Source organism: Balaenoptera physalus (assembly GCF_965194825.1).
Source record: "Balaenoptera physalus genome assembly, chromosome: 1".
In the NCBI taxonomy this organism is placed as follows: Eukaryota; Metazoa; Chordata; class Mammalia; order Artiodactyla; family Balaenopteridae; genus Balaenoptera; species Balaenoptera physalus.
The window spans coordinates 89,799,042-89,825,831 of NC_138882.1; the positions used below are offsets into that span (position 1 = coordinate 89,799,042).

The 26,790-nt window shown below is 40.9% G+C and overlaps 1 protein-coding gene across 2 annotated transcripts in view; it reads right to left on the reverse strand.

Moving 5' to 3' along the window:
• CHD1L (chromodomain helicase DNA binding protein 1 like) overlaps positions 1 to 26,790 on the reverse strand; it is an 81,289-nt gene that overhangs the window by 38,850 nt on the left and 15,649 nt on the right. For both annotated transcript variants that reach the window (XR_014262549.1, XM_082458337.1), the window contains exons 6-14: positions 25,181 to 25,262; positions 21,455 to 21,617; positions 19,980 to 20,135; positions 19,116 to 19,208; positions 9,510 to 9,606; positions 6,865 to 6,938; positions 6,483 to 6,593; positions 3,573 to 3,687; positions 2,783 to 2,936 (exon numbers count right to left, since the gene is read on the reverse strand). Coding sequence is in view for 1 of the 2 variants with exons in the window: in XM_082458337.1 (XP_082314463.1) it covers positions 2,783 to 2,936; positions 3,573 to 3,687; positions 6,483 to 6,593; positions 6,865 to 6,938; positions 9,510 to 9,606; positions 19,116 to 19,208; positions 19,980 to 20,135; positions 21,455 to 21,617; positions 25,181 to 25,262 (1,045 nt within the window). In the remaining variant the exon portion in view is untranslated. The remainder of the gene's footprint in view (positions 1 to 2,782; positions 2,937 to 3,572; positions 3,688 to 6,482; positions 6,594 to 6,864; positions 6,939 to 9,509; positions 9,607 to 19,115; positions 19,209 to 19,979; positions 20,136 to 21,454; positions 21,618 to 25,180; positions 25,263 to 26,790) is intronic.

The following is a 26,790-nucleotide window of genomic DNA, read 5'->3' on the forward strand; positions in this document are numbered from 1 at the left end:
CTCTGAGACTCTGAACCAAGCTGCATTCACATCTTGGCTTATTTGCATCCTGTCTCTTTAGACTGGGTCAGTATCTCCAGATGGTGTATTTTGTGAGTAACTTGGAAATCTTAATGTATTCTGTATCAGCTTCAAAAAAATTTAGACAGCTCACCTAAGCATCAAACAAACCTGGATACACTGATCTTTTAACCTGGATATATATAATAAGGCGACTGGCACCAAAAATAGAAGAAAGCCAACTATTTATGAAAAAGACTGGTCTGTCCTGGGACACTCCCTTCAGTCTACCTTATATTTATGCTTTCACTTGTGATGTGTCTCAGTCACCAAGGGACTACATGTGTTTTTAGAGAAGCAATATATTACAGTAATTAACGGCAAGGGCATGTGCTTGGAAGTTAGAGGGTACTTGGATTGGCGTCCTAATAAATGAATGTCCTAGGGCAAATTATTTAAAATAGGAATAAAGAGAGTACCTACCTCATTCTCTTGTTATTCATATTCATGGAAACAATCGGAAAGAAGCACTTCATATGATACTTAGCACACAGTAAGCGTTCAATAAATGTTCACTACATCTGCATCTGCCTCTCTCTGTTTCTATTACGTTCCTCCTGCAGGATAACAAACCTTCTTCCTTCCTTGAGGACTTCAGGATCCTATACTTCTTAAATTTACTAAACAACAGTTACATCTTTTACTATTGGATTCTTTTTATTTTACAAACAAACCCTGCTTTCTTCTGAGACAAGGGCATTGGGTTGTTACCTTTGCTTTTGGCAACCAAAGAGATAACTTGCAGAGTCTTGGTAGGGAAGAGAGAAATCAGACATTAAACCAGAACGTAACCTTCCGATAACCACGAGCTGGGCAAGATTCCGAGAGAGCCCCCCTCAAACAGCCAGGGGTCTATGTTCCCACTAGTATTTGGCCCACGGCACAGACGCATGTCTACTCAATCACACGGACATGTCCAGCAGCCCGCATCACAGGGACACCCCAACTGAATCCCCTGAGCTCCTCCCGCACTGGGAGAGAGTTCAAACTTCTCACTGACAACCCCTCCTCCTCCCACACCCAGAATGTGGGCACTCCAAGGCTCCGCCATCTATTCCCACCACCAGACCCAATGCTGAACTTGTCACTGTCAAGGTTCTATGGGAGAACTCGTGCGTGGAGAACTATATTTAAGAGTCTCTGCAGTCTGCCCCTACCTCTCTCTCAAGCTTTCATCTTACATTTGTAATTGCCTTTTGGATAATGTGAAAAAAATACATACAGCCGGCCCTGCCACCAGCATGGATAAGCGTGCACACATCAATTGGGAACCAAAGGAAGAACAGAGAAAGAAAAAAAACACACTTTGCACCTTGAGATAAACAAAAATCAAACAAGTAAATGCATAAAACCCAGGGATACTTTCTAGTTCTAGACCTAAAATAAAAGAAACCTTGAGCCTTTCCTGTAAGTTACTGACTCACTAACAAAACCAATGTGAGCCCTGTCTTTTGCAAAGCTGATGTGTAAAGATATGCACTGGTCTTTGTGGATATGATAGCCATGTGAGAAAATGTTTTTTTAACATTTTTTAACATTAATGTTTACAGACTAACTGTAAACTGGGTAATTCTGCTTATAATAGTGTTTAACTTTTTTTTCCTTTAAATACTTGTTGTATTGATATTTTCTGTTTGATAAACTAGTCCCTTTAAAGCCTACTCTCTTACAAACTTTTGCAAATGAAATTTTTGTCTCTGAGTTTTCCTCTAATAATAGTTTTGTTTATATTTTATTTTTTTACTGCAAACTCTGTTGACTAAAGCATAAATTATCTTCCCTTCCTAAAACTCTGCCTACCTTCTATCTTCCTAATTTCTATCCTCCTCATCATCCAGGCTTACAGACGTCTTTGAATTTTCCGTCTCCCTAGCTTCCCACCTCTAAGCAGCCGACTCCTGTCATTTCTTCTTTTGTAATGTTGCTCACTCCAGACCCTCCCACTGCTACTGCCCCGTCAGAGGTCTATTACTCACTTCACGCCTGGATCTTTCCAGTATCCTAGGAGTTGGTCTCTCCGCTTCCAGCCCCTCATCCCTGGGTCAAAATGGGAGAACCTGGGATATATCGTAATATGGGTTCTAATTTTAACCCAAGGGCTGCTACGGAATATCTCTAAGCCCTCTTCCAGAAGACGGCTTTCTCTAAAGTCTTCCAAGCCAGCACCTGCTTCCTATCCTGCATCCCCTTCTTCAAGCAATTAACTCTAGTTCGTTCGTCTATTTTTCCTATGGCATAATTTTGAATTCCTGATCTTGTCCACCTTCCTCTGAGTATGAAGAAGGTGATGTAGAGTGCTGATCAAAGGGTCTGGGGTTAAGATGGAGGTATGAGATTAATCATTATTTATTATGCTGAGTTGTTTATTTTATCTAATTCTCTTAAGGCCTCCTGAGGTAACCTGTGGTATCCTCACTTTTAGAAAAACAAAGGTTAAGAGATCTGCTCAAAGCCACTCAGCCAGTAAGTGGCACGGCTTGGATTTGAATCCCAGCAGAGGGATCCAAAGCCCATCCTCATTCTGTATTTTTCTGCCTTTACATATCAGATTCATTTTAGCTCCCACAGCAGCTCGCACGCAGTAGACACGATGGCCGGTAGGAATCTGGCCAGAGAACAAATGTGTGGTTGGGGAGAGTGGGTGGTTAATGCATTTACTTTCTCACCCACAGGAGCACTGGCTAACACCGGGACATATTCTAAAGTGAAGAATATGTTTTACCTGGAGGTCAGCATCCGCAGCAGGTTTCTGGGCTCCCAGAGTAAAATGGCCCCCTTCTGTGATCGTGCTGGTGAGCTGCAGCTTGGAGGCTGCTTTCCTACAGACTATTTCTTCCACAGTGTCTCGGCCAATCAGCCGAATGACTTTAACGGACCTGTACAGAAGTCAAAGGAAAGCAATGCGCTAACATCGAAGGGTCTGCAAAGAAGGGCACAAGCATGCAAGGTCAATACACCTAAAAGAAAACAAACCCAAAATGCCATGTTCAGGGTACAACTAAAGGGAAGTGGTTGTATGTGAACCTGAGCATTTGTTAGGCAGATCCGGCCTCTAATTCTCACTGAACCTTTCCAAGAAAGTCAAGGGAGGGATAATGAGATGGCCATAACTGGGGTTCCTTATCTGTGGTGGAGGAAAACTTCTGGGAGATCTAAATCATCCTCAGGCCAAAGGGTAAGACTTATCTTTTTAGCTTAGCTCCATAAAGCCATAACTTCATTTTTTAACTGAATTAGACCTTAACTCAGGAAGGATGAGATAAATAACTTCTAAAGCTTCTTTCCAGTCCTTTCACAATTTGACTTTGCTCTTTTTAACAAAGCAAGTCTGGAATAATAACATGCCCATCCCAGTACTACTCGTGAGTGAGCAACAGAGCTGGGCTAAAGCCTAGCGGTCTCTCGCCCTCCAGTCTAGGACTGTCACCGGCCCATACTCTTCACCTTCCTCCCCAACCCAGAACTGCTCAGGAGCCAAGGAAGTGGAGCCGTGCTATGCTTAAATCTCTCACTTGTTCTGGCCAATTCGGTGAGCCCTGGCAGCTGCTTGCAAGTCATTCTGAGGATTGAAATCACTGTCAACAAAAATAACGGTATCTGCCGCCGTTAAGTTCATGCCAACTCCACCTGAAAACAATGCAAAAAAAGAATGTTATCAGCAGCACATGGGCTAGGGACCAGACAATAAAGACGCAAGGCTACAGTGGCCAGATTGATAAATCGAGAGCAGCCAAAACAATTGGCTTCATCCTTCAAACTGACACCCCCATCCCCAACTCCAGACAGAGCCTTGTAGTGGTTAAAAGTCCTACCTGGGCTCCTATCGCCTGACTTGGGAAAGTTTAACGACTGAAAGTAACAGAACGAGGGCAGCAGGGGTAAGGAGCAAAAGTGGGTACTGAAGTCCATGCCCTGAAGCCATCTTAAATCTCTTCTGTTTAAAAATCTTCACTGCAATTTGTTTAGAATCGTCTATAGAAAAGGCCACATGCTCTTTCAGAACCAGTTTTAAATATGAGTGAGGTCTGCTGTGGGCAACATTAAGAGAAGAGCTCTTAACATCCACTGCAAGGTACAACTAAGCAGTAAGACCCCCGATACAAGTTAATGAGAAGAGGGGATGCCATTTATTACACTCCCAAGAGGAGCGGGGAAGCTACCTCCCTCTGACTGGAGAAAACTTCAGTAAGTCTCTTCTGTATGTGTTTCCACATTAATCAAAGGCAAGGTAACAAAACCAACCAAAGGGCAAGAACACTCACTGGGACAACTTTCTGGTCTTTCTTCAGCGCTGTAAGAAAAGGGTTGGGGAGGCTCCTTGGACTACAGGAATTAATTAAGAGAACCAAATTACAGCCTTCTCTTTGATTAACGTGGAAACAAGTACAAAACCGACTCCCTCTTTGCAGGGTCGTTGCAGCTCGTTGCTGAAACAAGCAAGCCTGAAACGGCTTGTTCCAAGAGCCAAAATTAAGGACTAACTTTTGAGACAGGCTACTGTCTCTAAGCTGGATCTCAAGACAAGCCAGGCAGGAATATTCTAATTAAAGCCTTCATATAAAATTAAAGTTGGAATAAAGAGATAATAAAGACTGATTGCTGAGAGATGCTAAATTACACTTAGTAATAATGATGGCTACCCTGGTGCTGTGCTTTACTCCTTGCCAGGCACTGTTTTAATAAGCACTTTACATATATTAACTCCTTTAATCCTCGCAACAATCCTATGAGCAGTTACTGTTATTACGCTCATTTTATAGATGTTGAAATGGAAGCACAGAGAGGTTAAGGGATTTATTGGAAGTTGCACAGCTGGAAAGAGAAAGTACCAGATTCAGTGCCACATGGTCTGGCTCCAGAGCCTATGCTTTTTACCCACTATTCCATAATACCTCCCAGGCACTTCTTTCATTAAAGTGTGCTCCCTAAAAATTTTCTTCTTCTTCTTGGGTTAATGTCGTCTAAGTTCAACTCTTCTTCATGAAGGGGTGATATTTTATAAATAAGATGTAGCCAGACTTCTTTGGGACATATTCATGAGCTATCACTGCCACCTGGTGGCGATATGACTCAATCAGAAATATTTGAAAGTTGGAGGGAAACTGCTGAATAAATGATAATGATGCAAATCTACAGCTAAAAAGCGAGAGCAAACAGGACAGTGTTTGGAAAAAGACTCATGTCCAGAACTGCTTTGGCTTCTAAAAGATCACTGTGTTTCAACTAATTCTGAGTACTCCAAGGAGATTAGCTGAAAAGCAGAGATCTCTTTCTTCCTAATTTTAGACGTTTCAAACAATGCTGCTCTCTGAATATGAAGACGATGAAATCAGTAAAGCATAAATAGGGCTGTTTTCCCAACAGTGATGATGTTTGCCCTGATCCTTTCGGTCTCTCCTAAGTCTACCCCTGAGACAACTAATGACAGGAACAAATGGCTGAGATCCAGGGTGCAGTCGATGATCTTGGAAGCGAGTGGGACCAAATGAATCTGACCAGATCTTCACAATACAGAGGTGAGATGTACACCGGCAGAACAATCTCCTTGAGGTCAAGGAGTATATCTAACACTTCTTTTTTATACCCTATAGTACTAGGCGCTTAATAAATGCTTACTAAGTAAGCCTGAACTCTCTTCTCATAAAGATATTGATCTCTCTTTATTAATAGAGAGCACATATCCCTTCAGAGCTCCTGCATCTAGTCCATCAAGATTTAGGTCTACAAAAAATAAAATAATGAAACTTAAGATTCTATGAGTTTAAAACTAACTTAAGGTCTGCTTGTTCCATGACATGAGAATAATTTCATCTCCAAGATTTGATGTCATATTATTTAAAGAAATGAAAACATTCTGTAACTGGTAAAACACTATAAATGTCATGTATAATATTTGTAACAAGTTTATATAGGCAATGTTATAAATAATTCTAACAAGCTGGCAATTTCATTATAATCACATTTTTTAATACTAGATTTTTATTAAGCTTTTACAACACTATTCCAGAGCTACTTGTAGGAAGGACAACTAGTAGACAGGTTGCTATCTCATTTCATGGCTGGGAAAGTAAGCTGTCTCTATCAAATGTGACTAAAATTTTGCAGAAAATCATAGAAATCTTTCAGGATGATCCCAGGTCAATAGTCAAAGCAGATTAGAATTACTTTCCAACGACCCCAGGTTTCAGCCTTACTTCTTTGATGAGATGAAAGCTTAGATCGGTTGGATAGAAAAGAACACGATGCTAGAAGTCCAGCACCTTGATAAACTTATGTCATCTGCCTCAATTCCCCCTTTTTTACACTCCTCAGTAATAACCTCACCTTTCAGAGAATTAAGGAAAAACATACTAATGGTTAGGATGTAAATGTACCATGTCACCCCTTATTTGTCTGCTTTTGTCAGTGTCTATGCGGCCTACCTGCCCTGGTACTCAGGAGAAAAATAAAGATGGGCTGCTGTCCAAAGTTCTTGATGGCCAGGTGTCTCTCTTCTCCTCTCACAGAGCCATCCACACGCTCATAGCTGTAGCCTTCACACAGAGGGAGAAAACAGAGAAACATTAACCATTTCCAAGTATTCTCTGTGGAATTAAACACTGTCAGCTCAAAACCAAATGCTGATTTGTCCCTTCTCATATACAGGCATGCCCCTACTGTAAGCAATCTTCCTTTGGTTCTGAATAATGTTCTTACACTGCTTTCCTCTGTAACAGCCCCACACCCCGGGTAACTCTTCAGGGGCCTATCTGGACTGTTAAAAGTCTAAAAGTCTTGAGCAACGTAGTGGTCAAGGGATGTCACCTCTATAATCCATGTAGTCTTGGAGAATATCCAACATCTGGGTCATTTGGGAGAAAAGTAAAACTCGATGGCCCCTGGCAAGAAAAAGAAAAGGAAAACTGCCACCTCTGATAGTATTTAAGGTGGGTTTCGCTCAGGTGACACTTACCAAAGAATGCAAGTTTATAAAGAAATGAAATACTGAAGCAGAAATATAAATGTCATAATCATTTACAGAGACTCCTTCAGTAATGCAAAATGCGTTATGTGAGGATATAACTGCACATGTAGCTGTATCCTTAGAGCAGTTCTCAAACTAGAGTGGGGATATTCCCAGGAGCATGTGTCAATGCACCAGAGGGCGTAGGAAGACTGGATAACCAAGACACCTCTTTCTAGGATGTCAAATACTAAATGGAAAGAAATATACACTTTTATTTTAACAGCAAAATGACAAAGATTTGTGAAGAGAAAAATGCAAAATTCAAATGTACAAAAAACAAAACAAAAACTGATAACCCTAAAGAGCTTGTGGTTGGCAATCTAGAGCTATCCTCTACTTGGGGGTGAAAGTTACTATCCTCTCAATGTATAGCATCATTGGTTAAAAATTCTGAGAAGCATCACTTTAGAGAAGCAAGGGGCAGGTGGCACCTCATATCCCATGTGATACATGAGAAAATTTATGTAGGGAGAGGAGAGAGGAAAGGAGGAGGTAAAATGGATTAAGTCAAGAACAAATTCAAGGAAATTTCCTGGCGGTCCAATGGTTAGGACTCTGTGCTTTCACTGCTGGGGGCCAGGGTTCAATCCCTGGTTGAGGAACTAAGATCCCACAAGCTGCGCAGTGCGACCAAAACAAACAAAAAACAAAGTCAAGCTTACAGCCCCATGCTATCAGCCATTATTTGACCATCATACAGAGTGAAGTAAGTCAAAAAGAGAAAAACAAGTGTCATACATTAACACATATATGTGGAATCTAGAAAAATGGTATAGATGATCTTATTGGCAAAGCAGAAATAGAGACACAGACGTAGAGAACAAACATATGGACACCAAGGGGGGAAAGGGAGGGGTGCGATGAATTGGAAGATTGGGATTGACATATATACACTATTGATACTATGTATAAAGTAGATAACTAATGAAAAAGAAAAAAGAAAAAAAAGTTTGTGTAAACAAAGAAGCACAGCATTGTCAAAACAACATTCTCATTAGGAAAACTAATTTAATCTGATTTTGCAATGGGTGTAGATGAACAATTATGAACAACTCCTTCAAGACTCTAGCCCCAGATTGGTAGAAAACGCACTGAACATAAAATCAAGGACCTCACTTCTAATCCCATCTCTGTCATTTGCTAGCTGTGGTGGCCTCAGACAAGCCACACAACTTCTCATTTCATGGCTGGGAAGGTAAGCTGTCTCTATCAAATGTGACTAATGTGTTTCATCACCTGTGAAAGGAAAAGGTTGGAGAGAAGATACTTATCGGTCCTTCTCCAACACTAAGACATTTAGAGTAGATACATCATAGCCAATAAAATATAGTAAGACATGCAGTTATTTGACTTGCACATTCCTAACGCTGGACAGTTTTGCCAAATCTGAGGTTTTAGGTTGGTTCAGGCCTACTTGGGTCAGTTGTCCCTAAGGGATAACTTTGAAATCCTTGGGAAACTAGGATTTTTCTAGACTCCTCTGTCCCTCTGGGGATCAGGAAGATCAGATACAGGCTGGACACCAGGCCACTGAACACTTAGCAGAAACTTTAGAGGCTCCAGAAGTGACTCGGTCATCCGATGTCCGACTCATGTCTCAAGGAAAGAGTCCCCAAGTTCTCCCTGGGTTCAAACCAAGCCCCACAAGTTAACAAAAGTAAATATTTACTAAGCACTTATTATGTGCCAATTCAATGCAAGGTACCAGCAGGAAATGAAACAAGAAATGCTTGATGTTATCTCTGTCCTTGTGGAACTAAACAATATAGCTGGAGTGAGATGGTTAATATACAGCAATTAACCAGACAGCAGATTAAGGCAGCACACTGCCAAGCACTGGATTAGGATCCTAAGTGCTGTATGAAATCAGGAAAGGAAAGGATGATTATGGAGGGGATGGTGTGGGATGGAATGGAATGGGGGGGGAGGTTTGTAGTTGCAGAGAAGATGGAACCTGAATCAGGGTGTTGAAAAAAGGAGAACTGGGATTAGTCTCAAGAAACCAGTGAGTTGCTCCTTATTCTGGTTTTAACAGTCACCAGCTCAGGGCTTCCCTGGTGGCGCAGTGGTTGAGAATCTGCCTGCTAATGCAGGGGACACGGGTTCGAGCCCTGGTCTGGGAAGATCCCACATGCCGCGGAGCGGCTGGACCCGTGAGCCACAGCTACTGAGCCTGCGCGTCTGGAGCCTGTGCCCCGCAACGGGAGGGGCCGCGATAATGAAAGGCCCGCGCACCGCGATGAAGAGCGGTCCCCGCACCGCGATGAAGAGTGGCCCCCACTTGCCGCAACTAGAGAAAGCCCTCGCGCGAACCGAAAGACCCAGCACAGCCAAAAAAATAAATAAATAAATAAAAATAAAAAGTAGCTATAAAATTTAAAAAAATATATTTTAAAAAAAACAGTCACCAGCTCAGAGCAGAAAATATGAACCTACCACCTACTTGGAATACAGGAATGCCAGCAGCTTATCCAGCAGGTGAAGTTTCCCACTGGCCTCAATCAGGTGATCTCCAATTTCAAAAGGCTCTGGTTCCACACCTGGAAAAGAAAGAACCCACTCCCCGTAAATGTGTCCCCAGTCACGGCAGACTGAACAGAAAAGCCCATAGCCGAGGCTACAGAGAGGCCAAGCTCCTTCTAACTGATAAAGGGCCCAAGTCTCATAATTCTTTGAGGCATTTCATAATTATTTTTTACATGATGATCTCAGCACTGCCTAACATCAGTCACAGAGCCTGGCACACCCAATATGCCTAAGAAATGTTTACCCAAGGAAGAAACCCACTCTTTAGGAAGCTGAGGCACAGGGAGAAGCTAAAGACCAAAGAGACCCAAAATTGAAATCTTCAGGCTCTCACTCTAGAAAACAAATCAAGAAATAGGCTCAGATGTATAAATGAGTCATTCTCAAGGTGGGGATAGTAGAATAACCTGAGGGCTTCCTTCAAAATCTGCATGTTCCCAATGCCCCATCTCTTAAAAAAAAAAAAAGCTCTGATATGCACCTAATTAAGATTCTGTGACATTTTAAAACAATTCATACTGCTACTTGGCAAGGACTTCCTTAAGATGACTTGGCAAACCCTCCACACTGATCCTATCAATAACAGAGCCCTCACAGCCACAGGAAGTCTGGAGTGGTCCCAAAGGCTACCAATCAGAGTGAATTAAAAAAAAAAAATTTTTTTTGAATGAAAATTAAAACACTACATATCAAAATGTATAGAATGCAACTAAAGTAGCACTTAAGAGGGAAATTTAGACATCCATAAGATGAAAGGGAAGCAGCAAAGGAGGCTGAGAAGGAGCAGACATAAGGCAGGTGGAAAAGCGAGAGAAAGTATTGTCCCAGAAGCCAAAGGATAAAGGCGTCTCAAGACGCAATCAACAACGTCAAGATTTTGAGAGGGTAATTAAAATGTGAACTGACAACTGTTGCTTGAGCCACTCGGAGACCACTGGTGAACTACGAATGGTAGTGATAAAAGGCTCAACAAGTGGGTTCAAGACCAAGGGGCATCCAATCATAAAGAAATGATCAGATAATGATTCACTTTGTTATACAGCAGAAACTAACAGAACATTGTAAAGCAATTATACTCCAATAAAGATGTTAAAAAAAAATGATCAGATAAATTCAGATTATGAGACATCACATAAAACAACCCGCCTTGATTCTTCAAAACTGTCAATTTCATGAAAGACCAAAAAAAAATGCTGAGGAACATTTCTAGATTATAGGAGAGTAAAGAGAGCCCTCACAGCCACAAAAAGCCTGGAATTGTCCCGAAGGCTACCAATATAAGTGAATTAAGTTTAAAAAAATGACAAACGCAATGCAGCATCTATGACTAGATCTTGAATTTAAAAAAAAGACAGACACGAGACAGATTCACAGGAGAGAAGCATACACATTATTTCCCATAAGTTTTTACATGACACAGGGAGCTCTCCTAAGGAAATGAAGAAAGACCCAGAAAAGTGGCAAAATTTAAATGCTTTTCTATTGTGCTGAACAAAGAGAGGCAATTGTGAAAAAGGAACCACACTACGTGGGAAAGGCTAAGGAGAATGAGAATTGTGTTTAACAAGGCCTATTTGTACAGAATTCTCTCATTCTCCCATTTCTGCCCTTGAGTATAACCATGTCACTCTCCTCCCAGCAAAGGGAGGAGGTCTTCATGGTGGGAGGGGATGGGGCGATGGATATGTTATCCTTTCTGCACCTGCTGTTTTGGGGGTTGGATTGTTTGTTTCGTTTTTGCTGTTGTTTCTTTTTTAAGTGTCCGTAGCTCAAAACAATAAAAACATGTAAATCAGATAATGTCACTCCTCTGATTAAAATTCTCCTGTGTTTTCCCATTGTATCTAAAATAAAAATAAAATTACTTTAAAAAAAGAAAAGAAAAGAAAAAAGAAAAACAAAGTCATAAGGGATGTTTAGGAGACAATTGAAGAAATCTGAATATGAACAATACATTAGATAACATCAACATAAAAAATTAACAAGAGAAAATGGGGGAAAATAGACAGTAAGTATAGGCAAATCTTTTGAAGAATTTTGCTGTGAAGTTGGCCACAGAAATGACAACAAAAAGTAATGTGAGAGGCAGGAGAGAAGATGGCGGAAGAGTAAGACGCGGAGATCACCTTCCTTCCCACAGATACAGTAGAAATACATCTACACGTGGAACTGCTCCTACAGAACACCCACTGAACGCTGGCAGAAAACGTCCGACCTCCAAAAAGGCAAGAAACTCCCCCCGTACTTGGGTAGGGCAAAAGAAAAAAGAAATAACAGAGACAAAAGAATAGGGACGGCACCTGCACCAGTGGGAGGGAGCTGTGAAGGAGGAAAGATTTCCACGCACTAGGAAGCCCCTTCGCGGGCAGAGGCTGCGGGTGGCAGAGAGGGGAAGCTTCGGAGCCACGGAGGAGAGCGCAGCCACAGGGGTGCGGAGGGCAAAGCGGAGAGACTCCCGCACAGAGGCTCGGCGCCGACCAGCACTCACCAGCCCGAGAGGCTTGTCTGCTCCCCCGCCGGGGCGGGCGGGGCTGGGAGCTGAGGCTCGGCTTCAGTCGGATCGCAGGGAGAGGACTGGGGCTGGCGGTGTGAACACAGCCTGAAGGGGTTGGCGCACCACAGCTAGCCGGGAGGGAGTCCGGGGAAAAAGTCTGCAGCTGCCGGAAGAGGCAAGAGACTTTTTCTTCCCTCTTTGTTTCCTGGTGCGCGAGGAGAGGGGATTCAGAGCGCCGCCTAAACGAACTTCAGAGACTGGCGCGAGCCGCGGCTATCAGCGCGGATCCCACAGCAACAGGGGCGCAGAGGGAAAAACGGAGAGATTCCCGCACAGAGGCTCGGCGCCAAGCAGCACTCAGCAGCCCGAGAGGCTTGTCTGCTCCCCCGCCGGGGCGGGCGGGGCTGGGAGCTGAGGCTCGGCTTCAGTCGGATCGCAGGGAGAGGACTGGGGCTGGCGGTGTGAACACAGCCTGAAGGGGTTGGCGCACCACAGCTGGCTGGGAGGGAGACCGGGAAAAGGTCTGCAGCTGCCCAAGAGGCAAGAGACTTTTTCTTGCCTCTTTGTTTCGCGGCGCGCAAGGAGAGGGGATTCAGAGCGCCGCCTAAACGAACTCCAGAAAAGGGCGCGAGCCGTGGCGATCAGCGCGGACCCCAGAGACGGGCATGAGACGCTGGGGCTGCTGCTGCTGCCTCCAAAAAGCCTGTGTGTGAGCACAGGTCACTCTCCACACCGCCCCTCCCGGTAGCCTGTGCAGCCCGCCACTGCCAGGGTCCCGTGATCCGGGGACAACTTCCCCGGGAGAACACACTGCACGCCTCAGGCTGGTGCAAAGTCACGCCGGCCTCTGCCGCCGCAGGCTCACCCCGCCTCCTCCGTACCCCTCCCTCCCCGCGGCCTGGGTGAGCCAGAGCCCCCGAAGCAGCTGCTCCTTTAACCCCGTCCTGTCTGGGTGGGGAACAGACGCCCTCAGGCAACCTACACGCAGAGGCGGGTCCAAATCCAAAGCTGAACCCCAGGAGCTGTGCGAACAGGGAAGAGAAGGGGAAATCTCTCCCAGCAGCCTCAGAAGCAGCGGATTAAAACTCCACAAACAACTTGATGTGCCTGCATCTGTTGAATACCTGAATAGACAACGAATCATCCCAAATTCAGGAGGTGGACTTTGGGAGCAGGATATATTAATTTTTCCCCTTTTCCTTTTTTTTGTGAGTGTATATGTATATGCTTCTGGGTGAGATTTTGTCTGTATAGCCTTGCTTTACAATAGCTTTATTTTACTTCACTATATTATAGCCTCTTTCTTTCTTTCTTTCTATTTTGTCTCCCTTTTACTCTGAGCCGTGTGGACGAAAGGCTCTTGGTGCTCCAGCCAGGCATCAGGGCCGTGCCTCTGAGGTGGGAGAGCCAACTTCAGGACACTGGTCCACAAGAGACCTCCCAGCTTCACGTAATACCAAACGGCAAAAATCTCTCAGAGATCTCCATCTCAACATCAAGACCCAGCTTCACTCAACGACCAGCAAGCTACAGTGCTGGACACCCTATGCCAAACAACTAGCAAGACAGGAACACAGCCCCATCCATTAGCAGAGAGGCTGCCTAAAATCATAATAAGGCCACAGACACCCCAAAATACACCACCAGACGTGGACATCCCCACCAGAAAGACAAGATCCAGCCTCATCCACCAGAGCTCAGGCACTAGTTCCCTCCACCAGGAAGCCTACACAACCCACTGAACCAACCTTAGCCACTGGGGACAGACACCAAAAACAACGGGAACTACAAACCTGCAGCCTGTGAAAAGGAGACCCCAAACACAGTAAGATAAGCAAAAATGAGACGACAGAAAAACACACAGCAGATGAAGGAGCAGGGTCAAAACACACCAGACTTAACAAATGAAGAGGAAATAGGTAGTCTACCTGAAAAAGAATTCAGAATAATGATAGTAAGGATGATCTAAAATCTTGGAAATAGAATAGACAAAATGCAAGAAACATTTAACAAGGACGTAGAAGAACTGAAGAGGAACCAAGCAATGATGAAAAACACAATAAATGAAATTAAAAATACTCTAGATGGGATCAATAGCAGAATAACTGAGGCAGAAGAAAGGATAAGTGACCTGGAAGATAAAATGGTGGAAATAACTACTACAGAGCAGGATAAAGAAAAAAGAAAGAAAAGAACTGAGGACAGTCTCAGAGACCTCTGGGACAACATTAAATGCACCAACATTCGAATTATAGGGGTCCCAGAAGAAGAAGAGAGAAAGAAAGGGACTGAGAAAATATTTGAAGAGATTATAGTTGAAAACTTCCCTAATATGGGAAAGGAAATAGTTAATCAAGTCCTGGAAGCACAGAGAGTCCCATACAGGATAAACCCAAGGAGAAACACGCCAAGACACATATTAATCAAACTGTCAAATATTAAATATAAGGAAAACATATTAAAGGCAGCAAGGGAAAAAAAACAAATAACACACAAGGGAATCCCCATAAGGTTAACATCTGATCTTTCAGCAGAAACTCTGCAAGCCAGAAGGGAGTGGCAGGATATACTTAAAGTGATGAAGGAGAAAAACCTACAACCAAGATTACACTACCCAGCAAGGATCTCATTCAGATTCGATGGAGAAATTAAAACCTTTACAGACAAGCAAAAGTTGAGAGAGTTCAGCACCACCAAACCAGCTTTACAACAAATGCTAAAGGAACTTCTCTAGGCAAGAAACACAAGAGAAGGAAAACACCTACAATAACAAACCCAAAACATTTAAGAAAATGGGAATAGGAACATACATATCGATAATTACCTTGAATGTAAATGGATTAAATGCTCCCACCAAAAGACACAGGCTGGCTGAATGGATACAAAAACAAGACCCATATATATGCTGTCTACAAGAGACCCATTTCAGACCTAGAGACACATACAGACTGAAAGTGAGGGGATGGAAAAAGATATTCCATGCAAATGGAAATCGAAAGAAGCTGGAGTAGCAATTCTCATATCAGACAAAACAGACTTTAAAATAAAGACTATTACAAGAGACAAAGAAGGACACTATATAATGATCAAGGGATCGATCCAAGAGGAAGGTATAACAATTGTAAATATTTATGCACCCAACATAGGAGCACCTCAATACATAAGGCAAATACTAACAGCCATAAAAGGGGAAATCGACAGTAACACAATCATAGTAGGGGACTTTAACACTCCACTTTCACCAATGGACAGATCATCCAAAATGAAAATAAATAAGGAAACACAAGCTTTAAATGATACATTAAACAAGATGGACTTAATTGATATTTATAGGACATTCCACCCAAAAACAACAGAATACACATTTTTCTCAAGTGCTCATGGAACATTCTCCAGGATAGATCATATCTTGGGTCACAAATCAAGCCTTGGTAAATTTAAGAAAATTGAAATCGTATCAAGTATCTTTTCCGACCACAACGCTATGAGACTAGATATCAATTACAGGAAAAAATCTGTAAAAAATACAAACACATGGAGGCTACACAATACATTACTTAATAACGAAGTGATTACTGAAGAAATCAAAGGGGAAATCAAAAAATACCTAGAAACAAATGACAATGGAGATACGACGACCCAAAACCTATGGGACGCAGCAAAAGCAGTGCTAAGAGGGAAGTTTATAGCAATACAAGCCTACCTCAAGAAACAGGAAACATCTCTAATAAACAACCTAACCTTGCACCTAAAGCAATTAGAGAAAGAAGAACAAAAAAACCCCAAAGCCAGCAGAAGGAAAGAAATTATAAAGATCAGGTCAGAAATAAATGAAAAAGAAATGAAGGAAACAATAGCAAAAATCAATGAAACTAAAAGCTGGTTCTTTGAGAAGATAAACAAAATTGATAAACCATTAGCCAGACTCATCAAGAGAAAAAGGGAGAAGACTCAGATCAATAGAATTAGAAATGAAAAAGGAGAAGTAACCGCTGACACTGCAGAAATACAAAAGATCATGAGAGATTACTACAAGCAACTCTATGCCAATAAAATGGACAACCTGCAAGAAATGGACAGATTCTTAGAAATGCAGAAACTGCCGAGACTGAACCAGGAAGAATTAGAAAATATGAACAGACCAATCACAAGCACTGAAAGTGAAACTGTGATTAAAAACCTTCCAACAAACAAAAGCCCAGGACCAGATGGCTTCACAGGTGAATTCTATCAAACATTTAGAGAAGAGCTAACACCTATCCTTCTCAAACTCTTCCAAAATATTGCAGAGGAAGGAACACTCCCAAACTCATTCTACGAGGCCACCATCACCCTGATACCAAAACCAGACAAAGATGTCACAAAGAAAGAAAACTACAGGCCAATATCACTGATGAACATAGATGCAAAAATCCTCAACAAAATACTAGCAAACAGAATCCAACAGCACATTAAAAGGATCATACACCATGATCAAGTGGGATTTATCCCAGGAATGCAAGGATTCTTCAATATACGCAAATCAATCAATGTGATACACCATATTAACAAATTGAAGGAGAAAAACCATATGATCATCTCAATAGATGCAGAGAAAGCTTTCGACAAAATTCAACACCCATTTATGATAAAAGCCCTGCAGAAAGTAGGCATAGAGGGAACTTTCCTCAACATAATAAAGGCCATATATGACAAAGCCACAGCCAACATTGTCCTCAATGGTGAAAAACTGAAACCATTTCCACTAAGATCAGGAACAAGACAAGGTTGCCCACTCTCACCACTATTATTCAACATAGTTTTGGAAGTGTTAGCCACAGCAATCAGAGAAGACAAAGAAATAAAAGGAATCCAAATCGGAAAAGAAGAAGTAAAGCTGTCACTATTTGCAGATGACATGATACTATACATAGAGAATCCTAAAGATGCTACCAGAAAACTCCTAGAGCTAATCAATGAATTTGGTAAAGTAGCAGGATACAAAATTAATGCACAGAAATCTCTTGCATTTCTATACACTAATGACGAAAAATCTGAAAGTGAAATTAAGAAAACACTCCCATTTACCATTGCAACAAAAAGAATAAAATATCTAGGAATAAACCTACCTAAGGAGACAAAAGACCTGTATGCAGAAAATTATAAGACACTGATGAAAGAAATTAAAGATGATACAAATAGATGGAGAGATATACCATGTTCCTGGATTGGAAGAATCACCATTGTGAAAATGACTCTACTACCCAAAGCAATCTACAGATTCAATGCAATCCCTATCAAACTACCACCAGCATTTTTCACAGAACTAGAACAAAAAATTTCACAATTTGTATGGAAACACAAAAGACCCCGAATAGCCAAAGCAATCTTGAGAACGAAAAATGGAGCTGGGGGAATCAGGCTCCCTGACTTCAGACTATATTACAAAGCTTCAGTAATCAAGACAGTTTGGTACTGGCACAAAAACAGAAATATAGATCAATGGAACAGGATAGAAAGCCCAGAGATAAACCCACACACCTATGGTCACCTTATCTTTGATAAAGGAGGCAAGCATATACAGTGGAGAAAAGACAGCCTCTTCAATAAGTGGTGCTGGGAAAATTGGACAGGTACATGTAAAAGTATGAAATTAGAACACTCCCTGACACCATGCACAAAAATAAACTCAAAATGGATTAAAGACCTAAGTGTAAGGGCAGACACTATCAAACTCTTAGAGGAAAACATAGGCAGAACACTCTATGACATACATCACAGCAAGATTCTTTTTGACCCAGCTCCCAGAGAAATGGAAATAAGAACACAAATAAACAAATGGGACCTAATGAAACTTAAAAGCTTTTGCACAGCAAAGGAAAACATAAACAAGACCAAAAGACAACCATCAGAATGGGAGAAAATACTTGCAAATGAAGCAACTGACAAAGGATTAATCTCCAAGATTTACAAGCAGCTCATGCAGCTCAATAACAAAAAAACGAACAACCCAATCCAAAAATGGGCAGAAGACCTAAATAGACATTTCTCCAAAGAAGATATACAGATGGCCTACAGACACATGAAAGAATGCTCAACATCATTAATCATTAGAGAAATGCAAATCAAAACTACAATGAGATATCATCTCACACCGGTCAGAATGGCCATCATCAAAAAATCTAGAAACAATAAATGCTGGAGAGGGTGTGGAGGAAAGGGAACACTCTTGCACTGTTGGTGGGAATGTAAATTGATACAGCCACTATGGAGAACAGTATGGAGGTTCCTTAAAAAACTACAAATAGAACTACCATACGACCCAGCAATCCCAATACTGGGCATATACCCTGAGAAAACCATAGGTCAAAAAGAGTCATGTACCAAAATGTTCATTGCAGCTCTATTTACAATAGCCAGGACATGGAAGCAACCTAAATGTCCATCGACAGATGAATGGATAAAGAAGATGTGGCACATATATACAATGGAATATTACTCAGCCATAAAAAGAAATGAAATGGAGGTATTTGTAATGAGGTGGATGGAGTTAGAGTCTGTCATACAGAGTGAAGTAAGTCAGAAAGAGAAAAACAAATACAGTATGCTAACACATATATACGGAATCTAAGGGGAAAAAAAAAAAAAAAGGCCATGAAGAACCTAGTGGCAAGACGGGAATAAAGACACAGACCTACTACAGAATGGACTTGAGGATATGGGGAGGGGGTGGGGTGAGATGTGACAGGGTAAGAGAGTGTCATGGACATATATACACTACCGAATGTAAAATAGATAACTAGTGGGAAGCAGCCGCATAGCACAGGGAGATCAGCTCGGTGCTTTGTGACCACCTAGAGGGGTGGGATAGGGAGGGTGGGAGGGAGGGAGATGCAAGAGGGAAGAGAAATGGGAACATGTTGTATATGTATAACTGATTCACTCTGTTATAAAGCAGAAGCTAACACACCATTGTAAGGCAATTATACTTCAATAAAGATGTTAAAAAAAAAAAAAAAAGTAATGTGAGAAAAAAGGGCACTGCCTCACCATCAAATAAATATGGGTGATCCACACACTTTCGAAGCTGGGACAAGACATTCTGAAGTTTCACTTTCTTTGCCATCTCATTTTCAAACGCGTCTGAAATTTAAAAAAGAGAGAGAGAGATGGACTACTGGACAACAACAGAAAAAACCCTGTAAGTGTCCATACATAACCTTACTCATTTCAATAATATATCTTTCAAACCTATATTAACTTCCCAAATTTCACTGAATCGCATTAAGAATTAATAGCACATCGATATAACGTTTTCTTAACCATCACCTTGTTTCAAGAAAGAAGCCTAACTATAAAACAAACTCAGGGGGTACTTTGTTACTCTTTTGCAGAATTCTAAATTTCCTTCTTCAACTGCTATTCTGGAGCCAAGGGACAAAAAAGTGCAAATTGAGAGATCTGTCTATTCCTATCTCTCCCTTCCCAGTCCCCATTCCTTCCAGATAGTATTGGGTTGGCCAAAATGTTCATTCGGGTAACATCTTACAGAAAAACCCAAACGAACTTTTTGGCCAACCCAATATGATTTAACCGAAACGTTTTGCAATGTGTTAAATATGTGTCAAGATAGGAAAATGAAAGGCATGACTGGGACACCTAGAAGAGTTTGCTTAACTAAAGGCAATAAGGAAAACCAGGAGCAGGGGGATGGGGAGGAAATTTCACAAATGCAACAACCAATAAAGTCTGAGTTATACTAAAGATACTCTGCAGCTGACCCGAATATTATTCAGAATACAAAATTCCATCCCATATTCTTGCTATACAAAGTGAGTGTGATTATAAAATATTTCCTTGCATGCAAATCATATCCTCATTTAGTTTCTAAATGGACAAGTGCCCTCTGATTACCTAGGTCTTTCATCAAAATGGCCTTGTAGTATTTTTTCTGCAGTGCTGACATGCCATGATATATCACTACTTCCGTCTTCTTGGGAAGCTCTGTGGCTACCTCAGCTTTCACTCGCCTTAGCAGAAATGGCTGCAAGAGTTTGTATAGTTCACTTGCTGTATGAGGGAAAAACACACACACACACACAAGAGTAGTGTGGGACAAAAGCAAGACCAAGGCAATCAATTACTAGAGAACATACAACAGTTTATTTTTGTTTCTCATTTCTGGGTTCTAGGCCAGCACGGTAATTTTTCATAGTATTTCTTCCTTCATTGGGTTCTTCTTTCCAACTCCTTCTGATTCTTACTAATAATCTGATTTGCATAGAGCCAGTCTGTTTCCAGGATACTTTTGCATTTGATCAGCATAACAACTCAGAAATGTAGGGCAATACGTAATATTGTCTCTATTTGTATAACTAAGTTAAGTGAAGCTCAGAGGAATTAAACCCCTTATCCAAAGTCACATAGCTGGCTCTAATGTTGCTAGCACTCAAACTTAGTTCTTTGACTTCAACGCCCTTGTTCCTTCCCCAGCTGTCGTGAACTTCGAAAACTAGCCTAAATTGGAATTACACTGCATGTAGGATTACCAGATATGGCAAATAAAAATACAAGTGCCCAGTTAAATTTGAATTTGATAAACAAATCATTTTTTTTAATATCAGTATGTCCTGTGTAATACTTGACTGGGTGTCATATATTTTATCTAGCAACCCTAAACATGGGAACAATCAGAGCAGGTTCCCCAGGTAAATTTCAGCCTGTGGTGTGGGGATCTCTGCTGTGAGGAGCCTTTCCAACTCACACTCACCTAGTACATACATACCCACTAGTTGGCATGCCTACCACTTGTTTTGAGTAATCATCCTGGGATAATATCACAGAGATAGACAGACAACGCTATGAGGCAGGGGGGCAAAGGTGCAAGAGGAAGAAGACTACGAATGGTGACTGTACAAACAAGGAAGGCTTTCCCCTGTACTTCCACCACCATCCATCCCAGACTTTTGGTTTTGGTGCAGTGTTAAAAGAAACACCAGTGCTGTGGAACGCTGAATGACAGTTTCAGACTATAGCACCCGCATACTTTTCTGCCTCAGGGAGTAGCACAAGAAGTTAACAATGTCCTTATAGAAATTACATGTTGGAAAAAAAAAGGTCTGCAAATCAGCAGATATTATTTCTTCTGAAAATGACCCAAATAAGCACGACTATAGAATCATGTAACAAACGAGTTAGAGAGTCATGAATAGCAGGAGCTGGGAACAGCAGGAGGGCTCTGACATCACCTTATCTTTGTGTGGCTCTGTATCTCCCCGGAAGGTGTCCTCTGGTTATCGATTCTCTTTCTTTTCTATCTATAACCCTCATGCGCTAGGGAAGTCTCTGGGCCAGCCCTCTTGGGCATGATTTGTAAGAAGGGAACTTACCTGACTCAGACTCTTTCTCAATATCCTGGTAACGCTGAATGAAATCTTCCACCTGCTCCTTGGAAAAGAGATCAGGCTCCACAAAACTGAGGAGAGAGTAGAGCTCTCGAAGGCTGTTCTGGATGGGAGTTCCAGTCAACAGGAGATTGAAGACGACTGAAAACTCAAATATATAAATAAATAAAGTGAAAAATCCATAACCCTGGAAAGCAAGACTGAGTTACCCATCACAGCCTTTACAAAGAGAGGCATGATTTAATGAAATGACGAAAGGGACATGAAATCAGAAGGCTCAGGTTCAAAATGTATATAACTGTTTGATGTAGGAAATAATATCTCTTCAGTTTAGACTATAAGAAGGGGTAATAATCCTGTGAAGGAGATACCATTATAAGGTAAGTAAAATCACATTTTGAACGCTAAAGTACTGCATGAGTATTGAATATGGGTACTGTTATTCAATCTATGTGGGAATTCAAGCACACAGCATATACCTAAGCAGTTTGAGAAGCCCAAAGCAATAGCAGCAGGACCCACCACTACAAGCAAGAAGCAAGAAGATCTCTTTTAAAAGAATGTCCTTTTGTAAAACTTTACAGGTGCAGCCAATGCAAGGCATCAAGACTTCTGGACATTTCTGGACCATATAGAGTCCAAAATGGAAACAAACTCTTTAAATTTTGAGCAAAAGATGAGAACACCAAGAATAACAGACTAATGAAGTAAAAGGTTAGGAAAAACAGTAACAACAGATATTAGGCAAAGCAAAGGACAACCTCTGAACTAACATTAACAAGAACTTAGACCACTTGAGTTAAATAATACAGCACAAAGAGAAAGCCATATCCTGTGTATATATGTTAAACATCAAAATACATTATGTATGAGTGTATGTATCTATATAGATACATGTATACACTTTGATATTTAAAGTAATATATTTTTATTTTTTAAATAATATATATGCATATTTATGTTTGGGTATACACAGCACTGCAAAGGATGTGGCAGCATATACACCAAATGTTACCATATGCAGTGGAGTAGGATTTTTGGTAGCTTTTACTTTTCTTCTTGTGTTTCTATATTTTGATTTGGGAGGGGGTCATAAGAAGACACTGGTTTTGGGAATTCCCTGGCGGTCCAGTGGTTAGGACTCCGTGCTTTCACTGCCGAGGGTGCAGGTTCAATTCCTGGTCAGGGAACTAAGAGCCCACAAGCCACACAGTGCGGCCAAAAATTTAAAAAAATTAAATTAAAAAAAGGAGACAATGCTTTTGAGATAAGAAAAGGTGATAAATGAAACGACACAATCAATTAAAATTGATTTCAAAATCTTTTTTTTTTGGGGGGGCACTCTCCTTTTTTTCGTTTATTTTTAAATTGTCTAATCAATGCCCATTCATGCCTGCTCTGCTTGTAGGACAGTGTTTTCATAGTAGTTCAACAATAAAGGTTTCCAATAACCAAATCACATTTTTAAAATATGTGTTCACCAAGCAAAGAACTAAAGTGACCAAAATAATGAGGTCAACAAAGATAATCAAGGTTGTCAGTCACTAAAATCAACTTACACTATCACATGAGTTAACATTTTTATTCAAAGCAGTGTCCATTTTGGCATCAAAACTTATACTCGGGGAAAAAAAAAAAAGAAGTCCAGAGACGGGGCTTCCCTGGTGGTGCAGTGGTTAAGAATCTGCCTGCCAATGCAGGGGATATGGGCTCAAGCCCTGGTCCGGGAAGATCCCACATGCCTCGGAGCAACTAAGCCCGTGCACCACAACTACTGAGCCTGTGCTCTAGAGCCCGTGAGCCACAACTACTGAGCCCGCGTGCCATAACTACTGAAGCCCACACGCCTAGAGCCCTTGCTCCGCAACGAGAAGCCACCGCAATGAGAAGCCCGTGCAATGCAACAAAGAGTAACCCCCCCCTTCGCAGCAACTAGAGAAAGCCCGCGCACAGCAACGAAGACCCAACGCAGCCAAATACAAATAAATAAATAAATTTATTTAAAAAAAAAAAAAGGTCCGGAGACAATCTGTTTGTGTACAATATTTTGTAAACATTTTTGTATAAAATATTTTGCAAATATTTTCTACATTATTAAATATTCTTATGCATAATTTTTCATGGCAGCCTTACTTTGTAAGTGTACTGTATGGGTATAGCATAAATTGTATAACCAATTCCTTATATTCACATTTAGGTTGCTTCCAACTTTTACAAACAAGCTCAAAACAACATTAGGAAGGAGGAAAAGGCAGTACCCTTCTCCCCACCAATCAATAAATGTGAATATTCAGATATAGAGAGCAGACTTGAGGTTGCCAAGGGGAAGGGGGGGTGGGGAAGGGATAGATTGGGAGTTTGGGATTAGCAGATACAAACTATTATACATAGAATCGATAAACAACAAGTTCCTACTGCATAAAACAGGGAACTCTATTCAATATCCTGTAATAAACCATAATGGAAAAGAAAAAAAATAAAAATTATAAAAGTGAGTGTTTTTTTCTGACCAACTAGTTGTCTGCAATTCAAACCTCACCTAAAAAGGAATACTTACATGATGCAGAACAATTTCCTCACTTAGCCCCTCTGAGCCTTAGTTTCCTTATGAGTAAGAAGAAAAGGCTCTGGAGCAGGCAACAGACTTTAGCTTCCCCCACTCCAAGCTCAGGGTTCTTTTACTACACCCGCTTCTCTTCTCCCACTGTAAATCAGTAAACTGGCATGGTAGTTTATGAAGCAGTCTCTTATAAGGTTAGGCGCCAGGATATGACAACCTTTTGGGAAAGAGATACTGTTACGAGTCCCTAAAAAGAACGTAAAGGACACTACAGAGCAGAGGGGCCCCCAATAAGGGACAGGAATCTTTGAGACTGTGCGAATAATACAGTGGCCATATCTGCATTAACACTAAAAACTGCAATTTTTAGCCAATAAATATAGAATTAAAATCTAAGACTTTCTTCCAAAAGACCTCTAAATTTATTAATTGATCTATTTTAGGATAGGGACCAAAATTCAGTGATGGTCCCACACATTCACACGTGGGGGTCTCATGAACGAACGAGCCTTTACTAGGTCAACAAGGAGAAGGGCACTTCATACTCACAAGCTGTTCCACTGGCTCCTCAGAAAAGAGAGCATATCTAGGGCTACAATGACATTTCTCATTTACTTTGCCGGAATGATGCCAGAGATTAAGAGAATGGAATAAGATCAAGGGTGTCATACTCAAAAGTATGACAAAGACAGGAGAGATTGGAGGGACTATTCAACGGTGTGAAATCAGTCTCTTCACGACTCTGTGAACTGTCAAATTTTTTAAACAGGTAAGTGGGGGAGGGGTACAATATGTCAGATATGTTTGTTACTGCAGACAGAAAAACTACAGTAAGATTATTTTTAAAGAAACTGCCTCTTTGAAGAAGATCAAAAAGACAGTTGAAACGTTTCCAAAAATACAATATATTTTCCTGGGGTAGAGTCTTATTCATTTGATAACCAGATTTTAGTAAACATCACCTCCTGTGTAAAAGAGGAAGAAGTAGTTAAGCCATATTAAGTACTACTCCTGTCACCATATATGTTCACTGAGCCCTGCAGAAATCTCACTGAAAAAAAAAATTTCAACTGAATTGGCCCTATATAGGACTAAACTAATATTTTTTAAAATGGAGTTATATAAAAGCTAAGAGTATCCTGGGAGTTTACCTCTGAAAGTGTCTTATGCAGCAAGGAGCTTTGGTTTTTCAACCTGTGAGCTTCATCCACAACAAGAACACTCCAAGGGAAGCTGTGAGGGAAAAATCCAAGCTTTCAGTTTTGTGTAACTCAAACATATATCTCAAAACCAAAAGTCTTACCACAAAACGATGACTCTTGCTGGGAAGACTAATAGCAAGCCCATTCTATTAGAAACACACCCAAATTGCCTTCTTATCTGAGAGCTAGCCACGTACATAAGACAATCTGGATAAGGTAGTAAAATTAAGGAAATTTATGGGAAAGATCTATGCATTGAAGGCAGAAAGAAAGGAGTCGGAGACATAAAGCAAAAGAAAACGCTTATGACCACCTACTATGTGCCAGACACTCAGCTTGGGGCTTGAGGTATGTTATTTAAATCAAAAATATAAAGTGAGCAGACATTATTGTACCCATTTTAACAACACAGACTAAAGCTCAGAAAGGTAGAGACTTGGTCAAGGTCATAAAGCTAGTATGAGGCAGAACTGAGATTCAGACCCAGAAGAAAAGCCAAGGGACAGTGGTGTCACAGTAGCTAAAAAAGTATGATTTTAAGATGGGGACGTGGTGAACATGATCAAATGTTACAGATAGTAGGATACATCATTGGCTCTGTTAACGTGGCAGTCGTTGGTAGCTGTGCCAGAGCACTTCTGCAGCATGATAGCTACGACCACAAACTCTCAAGAGGTTGTAGTCATAAAAGCACATCCTCTGCATATACTCCTGGGAAGCTGTTTTTCCCACCAAAAAAATTCAAAATATGGAAAACTATGTATGTATGAATATGTTCCAAGCTCCATTATTTAAAACAGCAAAAAATTGAAAATAATAATAATAGGTCCAATAATGAGTGACAAAATATAGCATTTTAAATGATAAATATGATTATGTTATAATATAAAGGCCTATATAACTAAAAAAGGTATTATATATCTTTTTCACAAATGTGAAAACCATGCAAAAGATAATAAAGTGGAAGTTATAAGGTTTTTAACTTTTTATTTCATTTGTAAACATTCTGTACTCCCATTACATTATTTTTATACTTAAAAAACTAAATGTATATACAAGTAAAGCAGAATATTGGGAAGACAGTAGGTATGGAAATAAAAATCCCTCAAATATTAGAGGAAGATCTTGAGCAGAGGTTGGCCTTAGAGGAAGAAGCCTTCTTCCTCTGAGGCCACAAAGAAAATCCAAAAAACGGGTAAAATTCCAGTAGGAATTGGGATCATTCCTGCTGGGTAGCAGGACCAGGGGCTGCACTGAAGGATAATAAAGAATAAGAATGCAGCTGATGTTGGACACTGGTCATGAGATAAGGTGTGAAAGTGGCTGCAGTACAGTGCCTGGCTCCTGTTTGAATTACCATTCAAAATAGATTAGGTATTAATCTATTAAGATTATTATGGTATTATTAAGGTATTAAGAACTAGATATTCAGGTTTTTACACACCGCAAGCATCCAATAAAAAGTGTATTCAATGAAACAGACTTCAGGGAGGTGGATCTGGGCTCAGTGAAAGAAGGAGGTCAAGTCACTCATCAAAGGACACGCCAAGGGATGTTTC